Raw genomic sequence first — 18,474 nt, 5'->3', positions numbered from 1 at the left:
TTCTTGTAAACTTTGGGAACAATCTTTATTTTGAAATGAAGGCGACATATTTTGGTCAAACTTTGTCTTAAAGACTTATGACCACGTAACGGGACCTAAGTAGACGGCGCCGTCAAACATGATTTGGTCGGGTCGCTACAGATGGTATCAGAGCGTTGGTTGTAGGGATTTAGAGTTCATTGGTGTCGACCCCGAGTCATAGGGTACATTGGTGAGTCTAGACTACAACCGGCATATAGACTTGAAGTAGGAATTACTTGACTACTTGTGCATTTATACTCGAACGCTTCTACTCATATCTACTCTTAGTTCATCTTAATCTCACGTTGTTTAATTTGATTGACACGCCACCTTGACTATATGAAAGGATGTCGAATGCACATATGAATCAGGGTAATATAATTTCCGGGATTATATTACGGTGACTCATATGAACGTTCCGACATTATGACATAAAGAATTTAAGGCGAGTCGAGGAAAAACTTCTCTTTATCTTTATTCTATATCACGGTTAGTATTATTGAGAATACTAATCAATGATATTCTTGTGTCTTGAAGGAACAATGGCTCCTCGTCGTGTACGCCGCAATGAAACTCCCGAACAAGCTCTCGAACGGATGATAGCAACCGCCGTAGATGCGGCCATGGCCGGTCACTCATCCAACAACAATAATAATAACAACCACAACAACAACAACAATAACAACAACAATGGAGCCGGAAACTCAAACGAGGGATGCTCCTATAAAGCTTTCATGGGGTGCAAACCTCACACTTTTGATGGAACCGGGGGACCGGTCGTGCTCACCCGATGGTTTGAGCAAACGGAAGCCGTCTTTAGCATAAGCGGTTGTCGGGACCAAGACAAGGTCAAATACTCCACTCACACTTTCTCCGGAATTGCTCTAACATGGTGGAACACCTATGTTCAATCGGTGGGTACCGATGAAGCTCATGCCCTCTCTTGGGCCGATCTAAAAGAAAAGATGATTGTTGAATATTTTCCGCGCGAAGAAACCCGAAAGCTTGAAGAAGAATTAAGAGCTTTGAAAGCGGTCGGAAACGATCTTAAAGCTTATAATCAACGCTTCGCCGAACTATCCTTGATGTGCCCTAATCTTGTTAACCCCGAATCTCAAAGGATTGAGCTCTACATGCTCGGTCTTCCAAAAAGCATCAAACAAGGGGTGATGTCATCCAAACCCACTACTCATCAAGCCGCTATGAACATGGCTCGCCAACTAATTGAAACGGTTGACGAAATCGTAGTTCCGGCACCTAAGGCCGAGGATAAATCGGGCGGCAACAAAAGAAAATGGGAAGCTCCCCAATCGAGCAACAACAACTTTGCCAAGAAATCTTTCACTTCCGACGGCAAGAAGGGTTATGCCGGGAATCTACCTCTTTGCAACAAATGCAACAGACATCACTTTGGTGAATGTGGCAAGTTAATTTGCCACCGGTGCCAAGGAGTTGGTCATAAGGCCAACGATTGTAAAAGTGCCACTCCCGTTGCTCGAAAGTGGCCCAATGCACCAAAGACGGGCACTTGTTACGAATGTGGTCAAACGGGTCATTATAGAAATGCATGCCCGAAAAGGAAAGATAATACCAATACGCGCGGCCGAGCTTTCAACATCAACACCGAGGAAGCCCGGGATGACACTGAACTAGTCACGGGTACGTTTCTTCTCAACAATTCTTATGTCTTCTGTTTATTCGATTCGGGTGCCGATAAATGCTTTGTATCCAAGACTTTGACTCATTCTTTTAACACTCCACCTCTTCCATTAGATACCACTTATACCATTGAAGTGGCTAACGGGAAACTATTAAGTGCCGACACATATTACCGGGGGTGTGCGTTAAACATTTTGGGTAAGGAATTTGAAATTGACTTGATACCCATGGAACTAGGAAGCTTTGATGTAATAATCGGTATGAATTGGTTAGTCAAAACGAAATCTCACATTCTTTGTGATCTTAACGCAATCCGAATTCCTATCGAGAATGGTGAACCTTTGATCGTCTATGGCGATAAGAGTTGCACCGGACTCAACCTCGTTTCGTGTGTTAAAGTTAGAAAACTACTCCGTAAGGGTTGTTTTGCGATCCTTGCTCACGTTAAGAAAGTCGAGTCCGATGAGAAGCACATCGATGATGTGCCAATTGTTAGTGACTATTCCGATGTATTTCCCGACGAATTGCCGGGTCTTCCGCCTCATCGACCGGTTGAATTCCAAATCGATCTTATTCCGGGAGCCGCACCCGTAGCACGTGCACCATATAGACTCGCTCCATCCGAAATGCAAGAATTGCAAAGTCAAATCCAAGAACTACTTGATCGTGGTTTTATCCAACCTAGCCATTCACCTTGGGGCGCTCCGATTTTGTTTGTTAAAAAGAAAGACGGATCCCTACGAATGTGCATTGATTATCGTGAACTAAATAAATTGACGGTTAAGAACCGATATCCTCTTCCTCGCATCGATGACCTCTTTGATCAACTACAAGGGTCTTGTGTATATTCGAAAATCGATCTCCGCTCGGGTTATCATCAATTAAGGGTTAAGGGGGAAGATGTCTCCAAAACCGCTTTCCGAACTCGTTATGGTAGTTATGAATTCCTTGTCATGCCATTTGGTCTCACTAACGCACCGGCGGTGTTCATGGATCTTATGAACCGCGTGTGCAAACCGTATCTTGACAAATTCGTTATCGTGTTCATCGATGATATTTTAGTCTATTCAAAAAGCGAAGAAGAACACGAGGAACACCTCCGACTTGTGCTCGAACTTTTAAGACAAGAACAACTCTATGCCAAATTCTCCAAGTGTGAATTTTGGTTAAAGGAAGTTCAATTTCTTGGTCATGTTGTAAGTGACCAAGGTATTAAAGTCGATCCAACGAAAATCGAAGCCATTAGCAAATGGGAGACTCCTACTACTCCTACTCACATTCGACAATTTTTGGGTCTCGCCGGGTACTATCGTAGATTCATCGAAAATTTCTCTTTGGTTGCACGTCCTCTAACCGCATTGACTCACAAGGGAAAGAAATTCATTTGGGCGACCGAACATGAATCCGCATTCCAAATCTTGAAAACGAAGCTAACCACCGCTCCTATCTTGTCACTTCCCGAAGGCAATGATGACTTTGTTGTATATTGCGATGCCTCAAAACATGGTTTTGGGTGTGTATTGATGCAACGAACGAAAGTCATTGCTTATGCTTCTCGGCAACTCAAAATTCATGAACGAAACTACACGACGCATGATCTCGAACTCGGAGCCGTTGTCTTTGCACTTAAAATGTGGAGACACTATCTTTATGGAACCAAGAGTACTATCTTTACCGACCACAAAAGTCTCCAACACATTTTCGATCAAAAGCAACTAAACATGAGACAACGAAGGTGGATTGAAACCTTAAACGATTACGATTGCGAGCTTCGTTACCATCCCGGGAAGGCAAATGTAGTAGCCGATGCCTTAAGCCGAAAAGAAAGAGCGGTGCCTCTCCGTGTCCGAGCTTTAAACATCACCATTCACACCAACCTTAATAGCCAAATTCGGGTAGCCCAAGATGAGGCTCTCAAGGATGAAAACATCTCTCTCGAACACTTGAACGTCCTCACCTCTCGATTCGAAGTCAAAGAAACCGGACTCCGACATTTCGCCGGAAGAATTTGGGTGCCTAGTTATGGGGATCTACGAAGCCTTATTTTAGATGAAGCCCATAAGTCACGATACTCGATTCACCCCGGTGCCAATAAGATGTACCACGACCTTAAACAACTATATTGGTGGCCGAACATCAAAAGGGACGTAGCTACTTATGTTTCCAAGTGTTTGACATGTTCCAAAGTCAAAGCCGAACACCAAAGACCGTCCGGATTACTTCAACAACCCGAAATCCCGCAATGGAAGTGGGAAAGGATAACGATGGATTTTATCACCAAGCTACCAAAAACGACGGGCGGTTATGATACCATTTGGGTTATTGTTGACCGTCTCACCAAATCCGCACACTTCCTTGCCATGAAAGAAACGGACAAAATGGAGAAACTCGCACAACTCTACATCAAAGAAATCGTAGCCCGACACGGTGTACCTTTATCGATTATCTCTGACCGAGATGGCCGTTTCGTTTCTAGATTTTGGCGTACATTGCAAGAAGCGTTGGGAACGCGTTTAGACATGAGCACCGCATATCATCCTCAAACCGATGGACAAAGCGAACGTACAATTCAAACCTTAGAAGACATGTTACGAGCTTGCGTGGTTGATTTCGGAAAAGCTTGGGACAAGCACTTACCTCTCGCCGAGTTCTCTTACAACAATAGTTATCACGCGAGTATTAAAGCCGCACCTTTTGAAGCGCTATATGGCCGCAAATGTCGTTCACCTCTTTGTTGGGCCGAGGTAGGCGACGTGCAAATCACCGGACCAGAACTCATTCACGAAACCACCGAGAAAATCGTTCAAATCCGAGATAGGCTTAGGACGGCCCGAAGTCGTCAAAAGAGCTATACCGACAAACGACGCAACGATCTTGAATTTCAAGTCGGTGACCGAGTAATGCTAAAAGTCGCACCTTGGAAGGGTGTAATCCGTTTTGGGAAACGCGGGAAGCTAAATCCGCGGTATATTGGTCCTTTCGAAATCTTGGAGCGTATTGGAACAGTTGCTTATCGTTTAGATCTTCCGCCTCAATTGAACTCCGTTCATCCTACCTTCCATGTATCTAACTTGAAAAAGTGTCTTGCCGAACCCGATATCGTCATCCCTCTCGAAGAACTTACTATTGATGACAAACTTCATTTTGTGGAGGAACCGGTTGAAATTGTGGACACCTCCGTCAAGACTTTGAAACAAAGCCGAATCCCGATTGTCAAGGTTCGTTGGAACGCCAAAAGGGGGCCCGAGTTTACTTGGGAAAGACAAGATCAAATGCAAAGGAAGTATCCTCATCTATTCGTGAATTCGGAAACGCAAGATCTCGAGGAAGAAACAACGACTACTACGCCTGCTTAAATTTCGGGACGAAATTTCTTTTAAGGTGTAGGTAATGTAACATCCCGCCTTTTTCCGTCAACTTTTCCGTTTAACTATTTAAGTTCCGTTAGATGTTTATAACACATCTCGTTAATATGCGTTTGAATTATCTTGTTAGGTAATTCCCGCACCCGATTTAAGTTGAGGGACCAGTTTTGCCAAATGTTGAAACTTGTGACTAGGTCAAAGAGTCAAACTCTCATTCTATCCATTCATTCATCTCTTCCAATTTCTTAATACTTCAACTTTTCCTCTCAACTTCAAGAACAAAGATTCATCATCCAAAACCGAGCTAGTGATCCTCTTGCCAAACAAATTGCATATTTGAACTCCTCGTGATCTCCTCTTCGTTTCCATACCGATTTCATCAATTTTGGGTAACTTTCTAAAATCACTAATTCTTGTGTTCTTGAGATTTTTAAGTTATAAGGTTGTTAATTAGTGTCTATGGCTCAAGTCTAGTTTGTTTATGTGTTTTGTATGCTCGTTTTTGATATTTTGGAGTAACTAGTTCATATGGAAAGTTAACATGCTTAATCTTGAGTTTTAAGTGTTCATGTGTTGTTAGATGCTAAGACTTCATGTTTTAATTGTGTTTCTAGTGTTACTAGCTTCGTTATGATGTATAGTTTGATTAATGAAACCTCCTAAACTTGATTATGAAATTTGGTGAATTTAGATTAAGGTTTCATGAACTTAAAATGGACTTTTAATGATTTGAAGGACATGGAATGTTAGTTGTAAGTGTTAGGTTGTGTTGTATGCTTACTTACCTTCAAAACGGCATATCATATGTATAAATTGGATTCCCGAAACTTAAATTAAAATTGATAAACTTGAAACTTGAAAATAAACCTCTATTGATCGCTTGACGGGATTTCGGTTATAGTATATGATGTTTTTGCTTGATGAAAAGTGCTTAGTTGCGTTCCTTGTCGAAAGAGCTTTCCGATGATATAAAATACATGTTCTAATTGTTTGCGGTTTGTAAAATGTGTTGGTTTGTGTTTTGGTTCGTGCAATTGAGAAATTCAGCAAACAGGGCCTGGAAGGCATTTGGGACGCCGTCCAGACACTCAAGACGCCGTCCCACTCTTCAATTTGGGACGCCGTCTAGACAATTAGGACGCCGTCCCACTCTTCAATTTGGGACGCCGTCTAGCTATTTGGGACGCCGTCCCATTGTGCTAAAACTGGCTGTTCACTTGGTCATTTGACATGAAAATGTTTGCTGTGCTACGGACCTCCGATTAACATGAAACTTGGCCAACATGCTCATATATGATTATATAACTTAGAAAAATTGTCGGATATCCAACCCGACCCAGTTGACTTTTCCGTTGACTTTGACCCGACCAAGTTGACTTTTAATCAAACTTAACCAAATATTTGTGCAATCGTTCTAACATGTTTTTATACTTGTACCTTGCATGAAACATGACAACTTGACTCACATGCTACATTATTGAGTCGTAACGAGCCATAGGACTAATTGAACATCTTTGACCTATCGTGTTTACCGTTATTGATACGACCTATTTGTTTAGGTCAAGACTAGCACTATCCTTCGCACACGTTATTTTGTGAAGTACTTTACTACTCGTGCACTCAAGGTGAGATCATAGTCCCACTTTTACTCTTTTTGAACTTACATTTGGGATGAGAAAACATAAACATTTCTTTACTAAGTGAACACAAGTACAGGAAAACAAACATTCTACATACGAGTTTAGAACAAAATCCTCAATTCGATTATCATTAGTTACACTTGCCGGGTGTAAGCGAGAACTTATGTTGTATGGATCCATATGGGTTTGACAAACCCTCATTCAAACGGTTCGCTACCGTTTACGAATGAATTATATTTTCGAGAAACAGTGTATGTTCTAGCACTAAGTGATGGGGTTCAATGGAAGGAAATGTTAAGCATTGATAATTGGGTGCTCGTGAAATAAACTTTTGGAATGTATTACTATTAATTCATGGATACAAATCTTGTGGTTCACTTGTACTTACTTACTTAAACCTATGATTTCACCAACGTTTTCGTTGACAGATTTCTATGTTTTTCTCAGGTCCTTGAACGATACATGATACATGCTTCCGCTCATTATTTGATACTTGCATTGGATGTCGAGTATATGTGCATTTCATGGAGCGTCTTTTGATTTTACTTTAAACCGTGTCGCCTAGATTTTCATTCGTATTATAACGTTGTAACTTAACTATTGGTTGAACAATTCTTGTAAACTTTGGGAACAATCTTTATTTTGAAATGAAGGCGACATATTTTGGTCAAACTTTGTCTTAAAGACTTATGACCACGTAACGGGACCTAAGTAGACGGCGCCGTCAAACATGATTTGGTCGGGTCGCTACACTACACAAAAAAAGTCAATCTGCACAATTCTTTTTAATCAATCTGCCCACAGATTGAAGTTCAGTCTGTGTGCTGACTCTCCATCTGTGAGCAGGTGCATTTGACTTCAATCTTTGTGTATATGTTAGGTGCATTTTGCTTCAATCTTTGAGTTTTTTTAGTTCTCTCCTACCCTTTTTGTTTTAGATTCTCACCATATATATATATATATATATATATATATATATATATATATATATATATATATATATATATATATATATATATATATATATATATATATATATATATATATATATATATATATATATTTGGGCAGGTTCAAACGAGAACCACAAAAAAGGCGAGAACTGCGAGAACTCTTTAATTTCTTAATTTTTATGCATTTATATGCAACAAATTACATGAAAATGTTAATTAGTGCTCATATCATTAACAAACATATATTCATTACCATAATTTAAACATTAAATTGTTAATTATATGAAATGTTCATATGTTTACAAAATAAATTTGCACATGTGAACGAGAAACTATATATTTGATTATATAGGTAAAATATAAGTTTTTTCAAACAATTTTATGTTTATTAATACTCCCCATCAACATTTATAGGTGATTCAATCTACTCACGCGTGAGAAACTATGTAAATTAAAAGTTCTCCCAGTTCTCACCATTTTTCTGGTTCTCGTTTGAACTTTTGACTATATATATATATATATATATATATATATATATATATATATATATATATATATATATATATATATATATATATATATATATATATAGTTTCTATTAAAATTCTAAAATTATGATGTCATTATTAGGCTAATTCTTTTATTAAAAAAAATCAAAAAGAAAAAGAAAAAAATCTAAGCATGGTGGGTGATGTCATTAATTTAAATAATTTTGAATTAAAATTAAATCTTATTAATTAATTATTATTATTAAATCTTATTAATTAATTATTATTATTAAATCTTATTAATAATTATTTTAATTATTTAAATTAGATAATTTTGAATTATTTTAATTAATTATCTTGAATTGAGTACGAGAATGCATAAAAGCTAGGCAGAAGGAAACAAATTCCAAATTTATATTTTAATTTACACTTTTAAAATAAAATGACAATCAATATTATCTCTTATGATTGGATGTGGATTGTTTAATATTATTTTAGGTGTTTGATGAAATGTTCAGCTGACGAGTTTCTTAGTCAGACTCTGTAGTTCCACGGGTCATTAAACTAAATAACTTTAGCATTTATGTTCACTTAATACCTAAAACATATCATTAAACTGTTTCGTATAAACAAACCTGTGGTTTCACGGGTCATTTCACTAGTGTGTGTGTGTATATATATATATATATATATATATATATATATATATATATAGTGTTTTAATCATGAGAGACACTTTTTTGGGGGAAATGGGAGAAAATAATTTTTTTCCATTTTTTTTTAATTTTTTTTCAGCATTAACATCACATGAAAATATGAATATTTAAAAAAGACACTTTGTTATAAATGTTATTATTTTGGCGGAAAAACGTTTGAATAAATAAATGATAACATTCATTGTAATGAATGTTTTGTTTCTGAGATTTTTTTTTTTTTTAAGGGGTTAGAAATTAGGGTTTAGAAATTAGGGGTTAAAAATTAGGGTTTAACTATTAGGGTTTAGAAATTAGGGTTTAGGGCTTAGAAATTAGGGTTCATATTGAATTTTTAACACGAACGGTTTAGAGTTTAGGGTTTAGGGTTCAGGGACTAAACCCAAAACACTAAACCCGAAACCCTAAATCCTAAACTCTAAATCGGGCTAAATTTCGAAAAAAACACTTCACACAAGTTGAAAACAAAATGATGCAAATAAACTCTAATTAAAACATTACTAATGATGAATGTTACCATTTATTTTTTCGAACGATTTCCCGCCAAAATAATAACATTCGTCACAAAGTGTCTTTTTTAAATGTTCATATTATCATGTGATCTTAATGTTTGAAATTTTTTTATCAAAAAAAATAAAAAAAAATTACTTCCCCCCACTTCTCCCAAAAACGTGATTCCCTCTTGATGATGACCCTATAATATATATATATATATACTAGTTTTATGAGCTCGTGCGTTGCACGACATTTGTATAAATTATTACTCGATAATGTTAATTTTGATGCTTATCAAATGTATAATACAATTACAATAAAAACCTCTTTATTACTGATAACATTTATATCGTAAATATTAATATTCAATACTAACGCAATTATGAGCTCGTCTGTTAGAATCATTTTAATTTCAATTGACAAATAATCGATAGAACACCCATGATCTCCTAAAAAATTGTTTTAAAATTGATCGTTAAGAGTAAATTTTTATGTAAATCTCTAATTGTATATGTTTTTAGTACAAACTAATTTCATTATGTCAAAATCTCAAATGAAGCAGAGCTGACGTACATCTAAATATCTATAAGGATTATCAAATAACTATTTTAACTTCAATTGACAAACATGAGCTCGTGCCTTTATATAATATTCTACAAATTTGATACAAACATGATTTTTTAATAAAGAAATATCTATTTTATAAATTTTTTAATACAAATTAAAAATATTGTAAATGATTTCATAACATTGTAAATATTATTAATATAATTATAAGATCTACGCTTGTTAATATTAATATAATATTATATGGTAATATAATATAATATTTTAGATAATTAAATCTATATTTATCTATATATTAGATTAAATTAGAAAATCTAATAATTCAACTAATATATGGAAATAACTGATAGTCTATTACATGGCATGAATAAAGGAGGAGTTGACACGTGATATGAATTAATCAGAAGTTAAACACGTAGGATTATTGTCACGCACTTTATATATATATATATATATATATATATATATATATATATATATATATATATATATATATATATATATATATATATATATATATATATATATATATATATATGGGCAGGATCAATGAGGAAGTAACCAATCGGGGGGAAGCGGGGGGAAGCAAAAAAATTTATTTTTTCGTTTTTTTGGAATTTTTTTTCCGGCATCAAGATCACACGAAAATATGAACATTTAGAAGAGACACTTCGTGATGAATGTTATTATTTAGGCGGAAAAATGATCGACAAAAATAACATTCAAGATAATATTGTTCGTGAAGAATATGAACGTTTTTTTTTTCCATGTTTTGTGAAGTAAAATTTAGCCCGATTTAGAGTTTAGGGTTTAGGGTTTGGTGTTTTGGGTTTATTCCATAAACTCAAAACACCAAACTCTAAACCCTAAACTCTAAACCGTTCGTGTTAAAAACTCAATCTAAATCCTAAATCTAAACCGTAAATCTAAACCCTAAATTTCTAAACCCTAATATCTAAACCCTATAAACCCTAATATCTAAACTCTAATATCTAAACCCCAATAGCTAAAACCTCAACATACGCTCGAAAAACACGATAATTGTTATATATTACTTCTTCGAGCGTTTTTCCGCCAAAATAAAAACATTTATCACAAAGTGTCTCTACTAAATATTCTTATTTTCATCCCATCTATAATGTTCATGAACAAAGTTTTTTCAAAAAACGAAAAAAAAAAAATTTGCTTCCCCCCGATTGGTTACTTCCCTCTTGATCCTACCACTATATATATATATATATATATATATATATATATATATATATATATATATATATATATATATATATATATATGATCCAGTGAAACCTTTTTTAGTATGAGAACTCTAGGAACTCCAAAAACACTCAAAATACACTAAAATTCGAGCAAAAAGGGACACGAACGAGCAAAAAAAAGGGGAATTCGAGCAAAAATACAAAACACGGACGAAAAAAAATTTCATAGTCGAGCAAAAGAATTTTTTTTTTTAGAAAAAAAATGTAGAACACATTTTTGTTCGAATATCATAATTTTTGTTCGACTACCTATGTGTTCTACATTTTTGCGTTCGGATTTCAAAAATGTATAACACATTTTTGTTCGAATATCAAATTTTTGTTCGTCCTTGTTTTTTTTGTTCGACTTTCTCCATTTTTGCTCGACTATCATGTTTTTTGCTCGTCCGTGTCCTATTTTTTGCTCGAATATGGAGTTTTTTACTCGAATTTCCCATTTTTGCTCGAATTTCATTGTATTTTTGAGTTCTCAGTGTTTCCACACAAAAAAGTTCTCATTTGATCCTTCTTTTATATATATATATATATATATATATATATATATATATATATATATATATATATATATAAAGGAAAACCAATATTTATATTTATTCAATTTATTTTAGATCTAACTAGGGTTCGAACCCTCGCTTCGCGCCGGGGTTCGGTTTTCAATGTATTATATTGCGTTTAGTTTGTAAAATTATTTCGTGGCTAAAGATGATATCGTTAAAGCGCAATTCGATTCGAACTAAAAGGTATAATCCGTGAAAGATTTAAATGTTATTTTAAATTAACAATATATGTACATCTCCGCGTTTCACTATGGAATTGTCGACTTTTAAAAATTTAACGCAAAATCGACGTGTATGAAAAGTACCTCAAATATTTAGCGTGTTTTAAAAAATGTCTGTTTTGCGTATAGTTAGTGACAGTGTGCTCCTAAAATTATTTCGAGTTTAAGGATGGTGTCAGAAAAATTTAACTCGTTGCGAGCGAGAAGATATGGTCCGTTGAATATTTGGGTGGAGTTTATTTAATTTTTTTTTATGAAAATGAGTATTTGACACTTTGGGGGGTCGATTTTAATATTTGAACAAACTATGGGGGCTTTTTTGAAAAAAAAAGGTGGGAAAAGGGAAAAAAGTGAAAGGACGAAAACGCTCCTGGTGACTATTAATCGTTTTTGTCTATTAGGTAGTATATAAAGTATGTGGTGGATTTATAATGAATGAGAAGTTTAATGGTTAAAGTATAAAATGTTAAAAGTTTGTGATAAATGTATAAAAGCTATAAAGTTAACTATTATGTATTTTGAGGCTAAAATGTAAATAAGTAAAAGATTGAGGGTAGTTTGTGAAACTTGTGAGGTTTACTATTCACTGTGAGTATACCTTTTAGATATATAGATATTATAATGGTTAAAGTATAAAATGTTAAAAGTTTGTGGTAAATGTATAAAAGCTATAAAGTTAACTATTATGTATTTTGAGGCTAAAATGTAAATAAGTAAAAGAATGGAGGTAGTTTGTGAAACTTGTGAGGTTTACTATTCACTGTGAGTATACCTTTTAGATATATAGATATTAGATATAATATAATATAATATAATATAATGAAACAGGACAATAAATGAGATATATAGATATAATGAAACAGGACAATAAATGAGACGTGTGTAAAAATATGTGTACTAAGGGCGCTTCTAGAAGTATTTGTTCTACCAAAAAAGATAATGTTAGAATTCCCTTGCAATCAAACTTATGTCTACTATTTGTCCATTCATATTTCATATATTCTACAAAACTACATGCATCTCGCAATAAATATCAAACGTTCAACACAAACAAATTCATCAAACGAAATTCACCTTTACAATAATCAAAATTTATTTAAAAGCTTAACAAAATGCCAGAGATTGTAGAACAAATCAATCTTTTTCGAGTTGGTTATGCATTACCAACACGAAAGATCGATACTTTCATGGTGGAATCATTCATCAACTACGCTAAAGAACGAGGCATTGATTTTATCCCAATCGACGTTTCAAAACCACTAATCGAACAAGGTCCATTTGACTGCATCATTCATAAGCTTTACGGCAATGAATGGGACCTTAACCTTGAAAATTTCTCAGTTAACCACCCCAACGCTACCATCATCGACCATCCTTCAGCCATTCATCGTCTCCACAATCGCATATCAATGCTTGAACCAGTTACACAGCTCAACATCCCCAAACTCAATATCCCAAAACAAATCCTCATTCAAGATTCTCAATCTTTAAAATCTTTTGATACACAAAGTAATTTTGGTTTTCCTATAATTGTAAAATCCATATTGGCAGATGGGTCCCCCACTGCGCATAACATGTCATTAGCGTTGAACCGTGAAGGGCTAACAACTGGGCTCGAAATAGAACCACCCATGGTGCTACAACAATTTGTTAACCATGGTGGGATTGTGTTCAAGGTCTATGTCGCAAACGAATATGTGAAATGTGTGAAACGAAGATCATTGCCTGATATTTCAATCGAGACTATGGAGAAAATGGCGTTAGATTCGGGTGGGGTAATGAGTTTTTCCCAGATATCAGGTGGCGTGATCGTCGATGAGTCTGATTATGAGAAGGTAAGTATGCCGGAAACCGAGTTTCTTGATGAGGTGGCGAAAGGCTTGAGATTTGCTATTGGATTGCATCTTTTTAATTTCGATATGATTAAAGACGATAAAAGCGATGGGTATCTTGTGGTTGACATAAATTATTTCCCAGGTTATGAGAAATTACCTTGTTATGAATCTGTAATGACTGATTTCTTTTTGAGTATAAAGAAATCACAGGATGAAAACAAGATGAAAAACCAAAAGGTTGTGGAGGATTAAGTGGCTTTTGTGTGCTTGTTGCATTGTATCAAAGAGATTGAGTTGTATTCTAGATTGAATTGTTTCATAAAGAAAAAAGTCAGCTAATAGTAGCATAATAAAAAAAATATGATGGTTTGAAGTGATGATATGAAGAATATGTATTCTTAAATCAAGTTTTTTTACAGTTTTTTTGGCAAGTAATGTGTAGAAGAACAGTCCATTCAGGTGTGGTAAAATTGGAACGACACATAGAAGATTAACATCGCCCTGCGAAAAGATGTCACACAATGTATTAAATAAAGAACATAAAGAATGAAGAACCTTAATTATGTCTCGCGGTTATGAGTCATATATTCACCCTCGTGCGAAAAAAATGAAAAAAATGACTTCCCTTTTTTTCAATCCTAGCAAAATCAATATCTGACTACCTTAAAGAAGAGAAAAAAGAACTATTAGGGTGTCCTTAATAATAATGGTTGAGTCGAAGTGGATTCTTCAATGGCGACACAAGCTTGAGGCAATGAAGGTGGACGATATGCATCAATTGCTTTGCGACAAGCAACATCACATTGACTATCTTCGTCAAGTTCATCGTTATCTTTAGCATCCTATGGAACATCACAACGATGAAATAATAAGCATATAAATTTAAATTGTTCATAACTGCATGAGGTGCAAGTTTATTGGGAAATTCAAGTACCTTGACAGAGCATTTGGAAAATGTAGGAAGAAAACGAAACTTGCAATATTCGTTGTAAGCTATAGTTATGATAAGGACGGGTATAGTTGCGATAGATGCAGAAGGTTTTGATTTTAGTCCAAAGAAACCAATCATGGTAATTTGCATGATGATGATGGCAATAACAATATGATGATGAATCTGTGGCCAATACTGGCCACATGTCTCGTATGTAATTTCATACACATCATGTAACTGCATTAACAGAGTAAATGTTAACAAGTTAATCAGCATTAAAATTACTATAAGTAGTGATTGATAGAGATTTAAGAATCAAACCTGATTGACGTATACCGCATAGCCTAGAAGGAAATAGATAACAAGAAATGGAAGAAGCAGTGGTGCAACAACCGCATAAACAACGCCAACAAGTACAAAAAGAGATACAAATGGAATAACACGATGATAAGGAAATGAATAAAGGTAATTCTTCTTCTTTCTAACTCGGCCCCAGGTATGCGACCTCAAAGTATCCCATGAAAATAATCCCGGTTGAAGAATCTCCAAAGAAAATCCCGACAACCCACTCGTCAAAATGTATGTCATAAAGAAGTCTGCCTGAACAGGAGAAAAAAAGAAAGTAATTGGCTAGAATTGTCAATATTAGTCGATAAATAGACAAATTAAAGGATTCAAACTTATGAAAAAGGCAAATAAAGAGTACAAAAAAGTGGATAAACTAGATAAGAGAACTTACTTGAGCAGAGACAGCACCTGCAAGCCGGCTTGGTACGTCACCCGGGTTACTGAATGTTTTCCCGATTTGATCAAGTAACGATCCGGATAGCACACTCAAAAAGAAGACATTTCCCATTAAAAAATAGTAAACCATGTTGGTAGCCTTTTGTTCCTGTTCACTTCTTGAAACATAACCTGCTACTCTCGCCATTGATTTCATAACAAATGGAACAATATACACGAACCCACTAAGAATCACACTTGGAAGATATCCTGTTATAACTGAGCTCAATCCTGGTCTGTAAAAGACAAATTATTCTAATTTAACAAAAAATTATTATAAGCCAACTTAGACTTGCAACTAACAAACATAAAATGTAATCTAACTAGCAACTAAAAGCTTATAAAGGCAAACTGAAAAAATAGCTCATCACAAAAATTTACCCAATTTGTAATCATCAGGGCACAATACCATATCCATAATCGAAATGCAAACAATAAAACGAGGGGCACATATATTGAAACTTACATTAATTCAAAAGCCATGGCTGGAGGAAACCATTTTTTAAGCTTTTCATATTGTGCTATTCCTTGTACAGCCGCTACCGGGATAGCAAAAAATATAGTGAAAAGAACTTCTATCACAAAAACGGAAGTTCTGTAAAGTACTAAATGCTTATACGGAATAGATAAATTCTTCCATAATACATCTCTAGGTTCCGGGGCCATTTGAGTTATCCACAATAATGGATTTGGATGCTGTTGTGTTTGGGAAGCAAGGGCTGCATCCCACCGAGATCTAAACGTAACGAAAGCAACGGGCAACTCCTACAAAATACAAAATTATTGCTAACTTTAATGATACAAATTGAGCAGTTCGTTAAATAATTAAGCATTTAGTATGTATATGAACGTGAGTTATTCATTGTACCTCAATATGGTTTACACCGTAAAGGATTTGATAGGAATGATAAGCATGAGGATGATATTTAGAAAAGAAATGATCAACACTGCAACTAAGCGCTTTATGTTCATCGCATAACGGAATTTGTCGAACCAAAACAGTGATTTGACTTGGTTGGTTCCTCAGGTTACGCAATTGCTGAACTCTCTTCATAAGAACAATCTTATATTCCTAGATATCACATGGGGCACGAGGTCACCTGTTATAAATCTCACAGAAATATACAAATGCAATAAATAAATATTTAACTTTACATCCAAGTTTAAATCATGCATCCGTATGTATGTTACATCATGCAAAAACAACTACAATAGTAAAACTAGACAATAAAGACATTGATTACCTTATGAAGCAGATATATTCCTGAAAATGATATAACACACAGTGATGCAAAGTGCACCCAAAGCCTGTGCAATGGAAATAATAGACTTATATTGTTGTTCTCATTATATGACGATTCGACCAATCATTAAATTTTATGTTGAAATAATTAACAAAAGCATACCTGTTCGATCCTCTAGGAATATTGGAAATCGTAAGAAAGTCCATAGAACGAGTGCTTGAATTTACGCCAGAGGGAACAGAAGAATTTATTGGCAAAAGAATCATCAATCCAATAACAGAACACACCACAAAAAACTTCATCCTGTGAATCACGAAAATAATCATTCATCAGTTATTTCTTTAAAACCTTTAATCATGGGAGGCCCGGAGGGGTAACAAAGCGATTGACCGTTCGGGGCCCACTTTTTTTTATATACACGGAAACAGTCGGAGATTTAAGAAACACAGGAAGTAGGGAAACATAACTGAAACGGCGAAGGCGAAACACAATAGGCCCAAAACAACAATCAAAGGCCCAGAAAAAAGAAAAATAAAGTCCACTAGCATTCCTTTGGGTCTTTTTTAGAATAGCTTAAATTATTCGTTTTTAAAATAGCTTATATTATTCGTTATGGCCCAAGTACCTTTTATTTTATTTCGTTTCAGGTACTTGAACTCTCAGGACCCGCCCTCACTTTAATCGTCAGTTATATCTCAAGTCACATTTCAAACATTTTTACCATATTTAGAGGACCCAACTATATCAGTTCATAACTGGTGAACACACAGAATAATATAAAACCAGAATATCCTCCCACATGAGTTTAACAAAAATAATCTAAAATCCTACTAATATTCTCAAACAAGTTCTTCAAATTTGATAATAAATTAATAATTACGGATTAACGGTTTAAAAATCTATCAAATAAAACTTTACAATTTGTACATCACATGCATCAACTATAACTATATGCGTTTAAGATTTGAAAACGTCTATTGTAGTTTACCGAACCGGTGGTATACAATTACAATAGACGTATAGTTTTGATAGTTTCTTAGGCAAAAATAGTAATAAGTGAAAGTTTGAATTCAATTTCAGGTTTCAACAATTAAATCTAATTAAATTAAATTTAAATACGCAACGAATTAAAAGAGGGGATTGAATAACATATATGGTAATTACTAACCCTAATTTAAAATATCTAACGAGAACGAGAGCATCAAGGCCAGAGGTGGACAGAATTTGGTCATCTGAAACCCTAACAGCCTCACGGATCCAATCAAGAGACGGAAGAAAACGACGAAGAGTCATGGAACGATCGAACGAAATCGGATGGTTAAGATGAATTCGACGAGAATAGTAAATATTTGAATTTGAATGCTGTTTTCTGAGTATGGAGAAAAGGCAAAGGATGATAATTGCAAGACCGATGTTAATGGATGCTGATGCTAATAAGCTTTCTGGAGTCATAATTTTCCGGTGATCGGTTGAATGACGGTGACGAAGGGTGTGAGAGTTTGCAGGGTGGTGAGAGTGAGGTGGTGATCGTGTATGGACTGGTTGTAACCTCTAGTGGCACGTGGCGGGATTATAATAGGGTTGTTAAACGATGTTTTTGGCTCCTTTTGAGTTTTGACCGGTGTTTTTCTATTTAATTTGAATTTAATTTAATTATTTATTATTTACGAATTATAAAAAATGGAGTATGATTTATGTTTTAGTACACTAAAATAACTTTACACA

The 18,474-nt window shown here is 34.9% G+C and overlaps 2 protein-coding genes across 2 annotated transcripts; one reads left to right on the top strand and one right to left on the bottom strand.

Moving 5' to 3' along the window:
• The first annotated feature begins 13,030 nt into the window (after window positions 1–13,030).
• On the top strand, window positions 13,031–14,358 carry LOC139864899 (inositol-tetrakisphosphate 1-kinase 5-like). Its single transcript, XM_071853463.1, has one exon. The coding sequence runs from the start codon at window positions 13,069–13,071 to the stop codon at window positions 14,041–14,043; it is 975 nt and encodes a 324-aa protein (XP_071709564.1). The 5' UTR covers window positions 13,031–13,068; the 3' UTR covers window positions 14,044–14,358.
• A 679-nt stretch (window positions 14,359–15,037) lies between these two features.
• LOC139864823 (CSC1-like protein At3g54510) lies at window positions 15,038–18,201 on the bottom strand. Its single transcript, XM_071853393.1, is given in 7 exon segments — window positions 15,038–15,322; window positions 15,462–15,741; window positions 15,972–16,270; window positions 16,308–16,577; window positions 16,750–16,813; window positions 16,912–17,052; window positions 17,918–18,201. Coding segments are annotated over 7 exon segments (1,623 nt in total).
• Window positions 18,202–18,474: the final 273 nt, after the last annotated feature.

Source organism: Rutidosis leptorrhynchoides, chromosome 8 (assembly GCF_046630445.1).
Source record: "Rutidosis leptorrhynchoides isolate AG116_Rl617_1_P2 chromosome 8, CSIRO_AGI_Rlap_v1, whole genome shotgun sequence".
Classification (NCBI taxonomy): Eukaryota; Viridiplantae; Streptophyta; class Magnoliopsida; order Asterales; family Asteraceae; genus Rutidosis; species Rutidosis leptorrhynchoides.
This window is presented reverse-complemented; position numbering and strand designations above follow the sequence as displayed.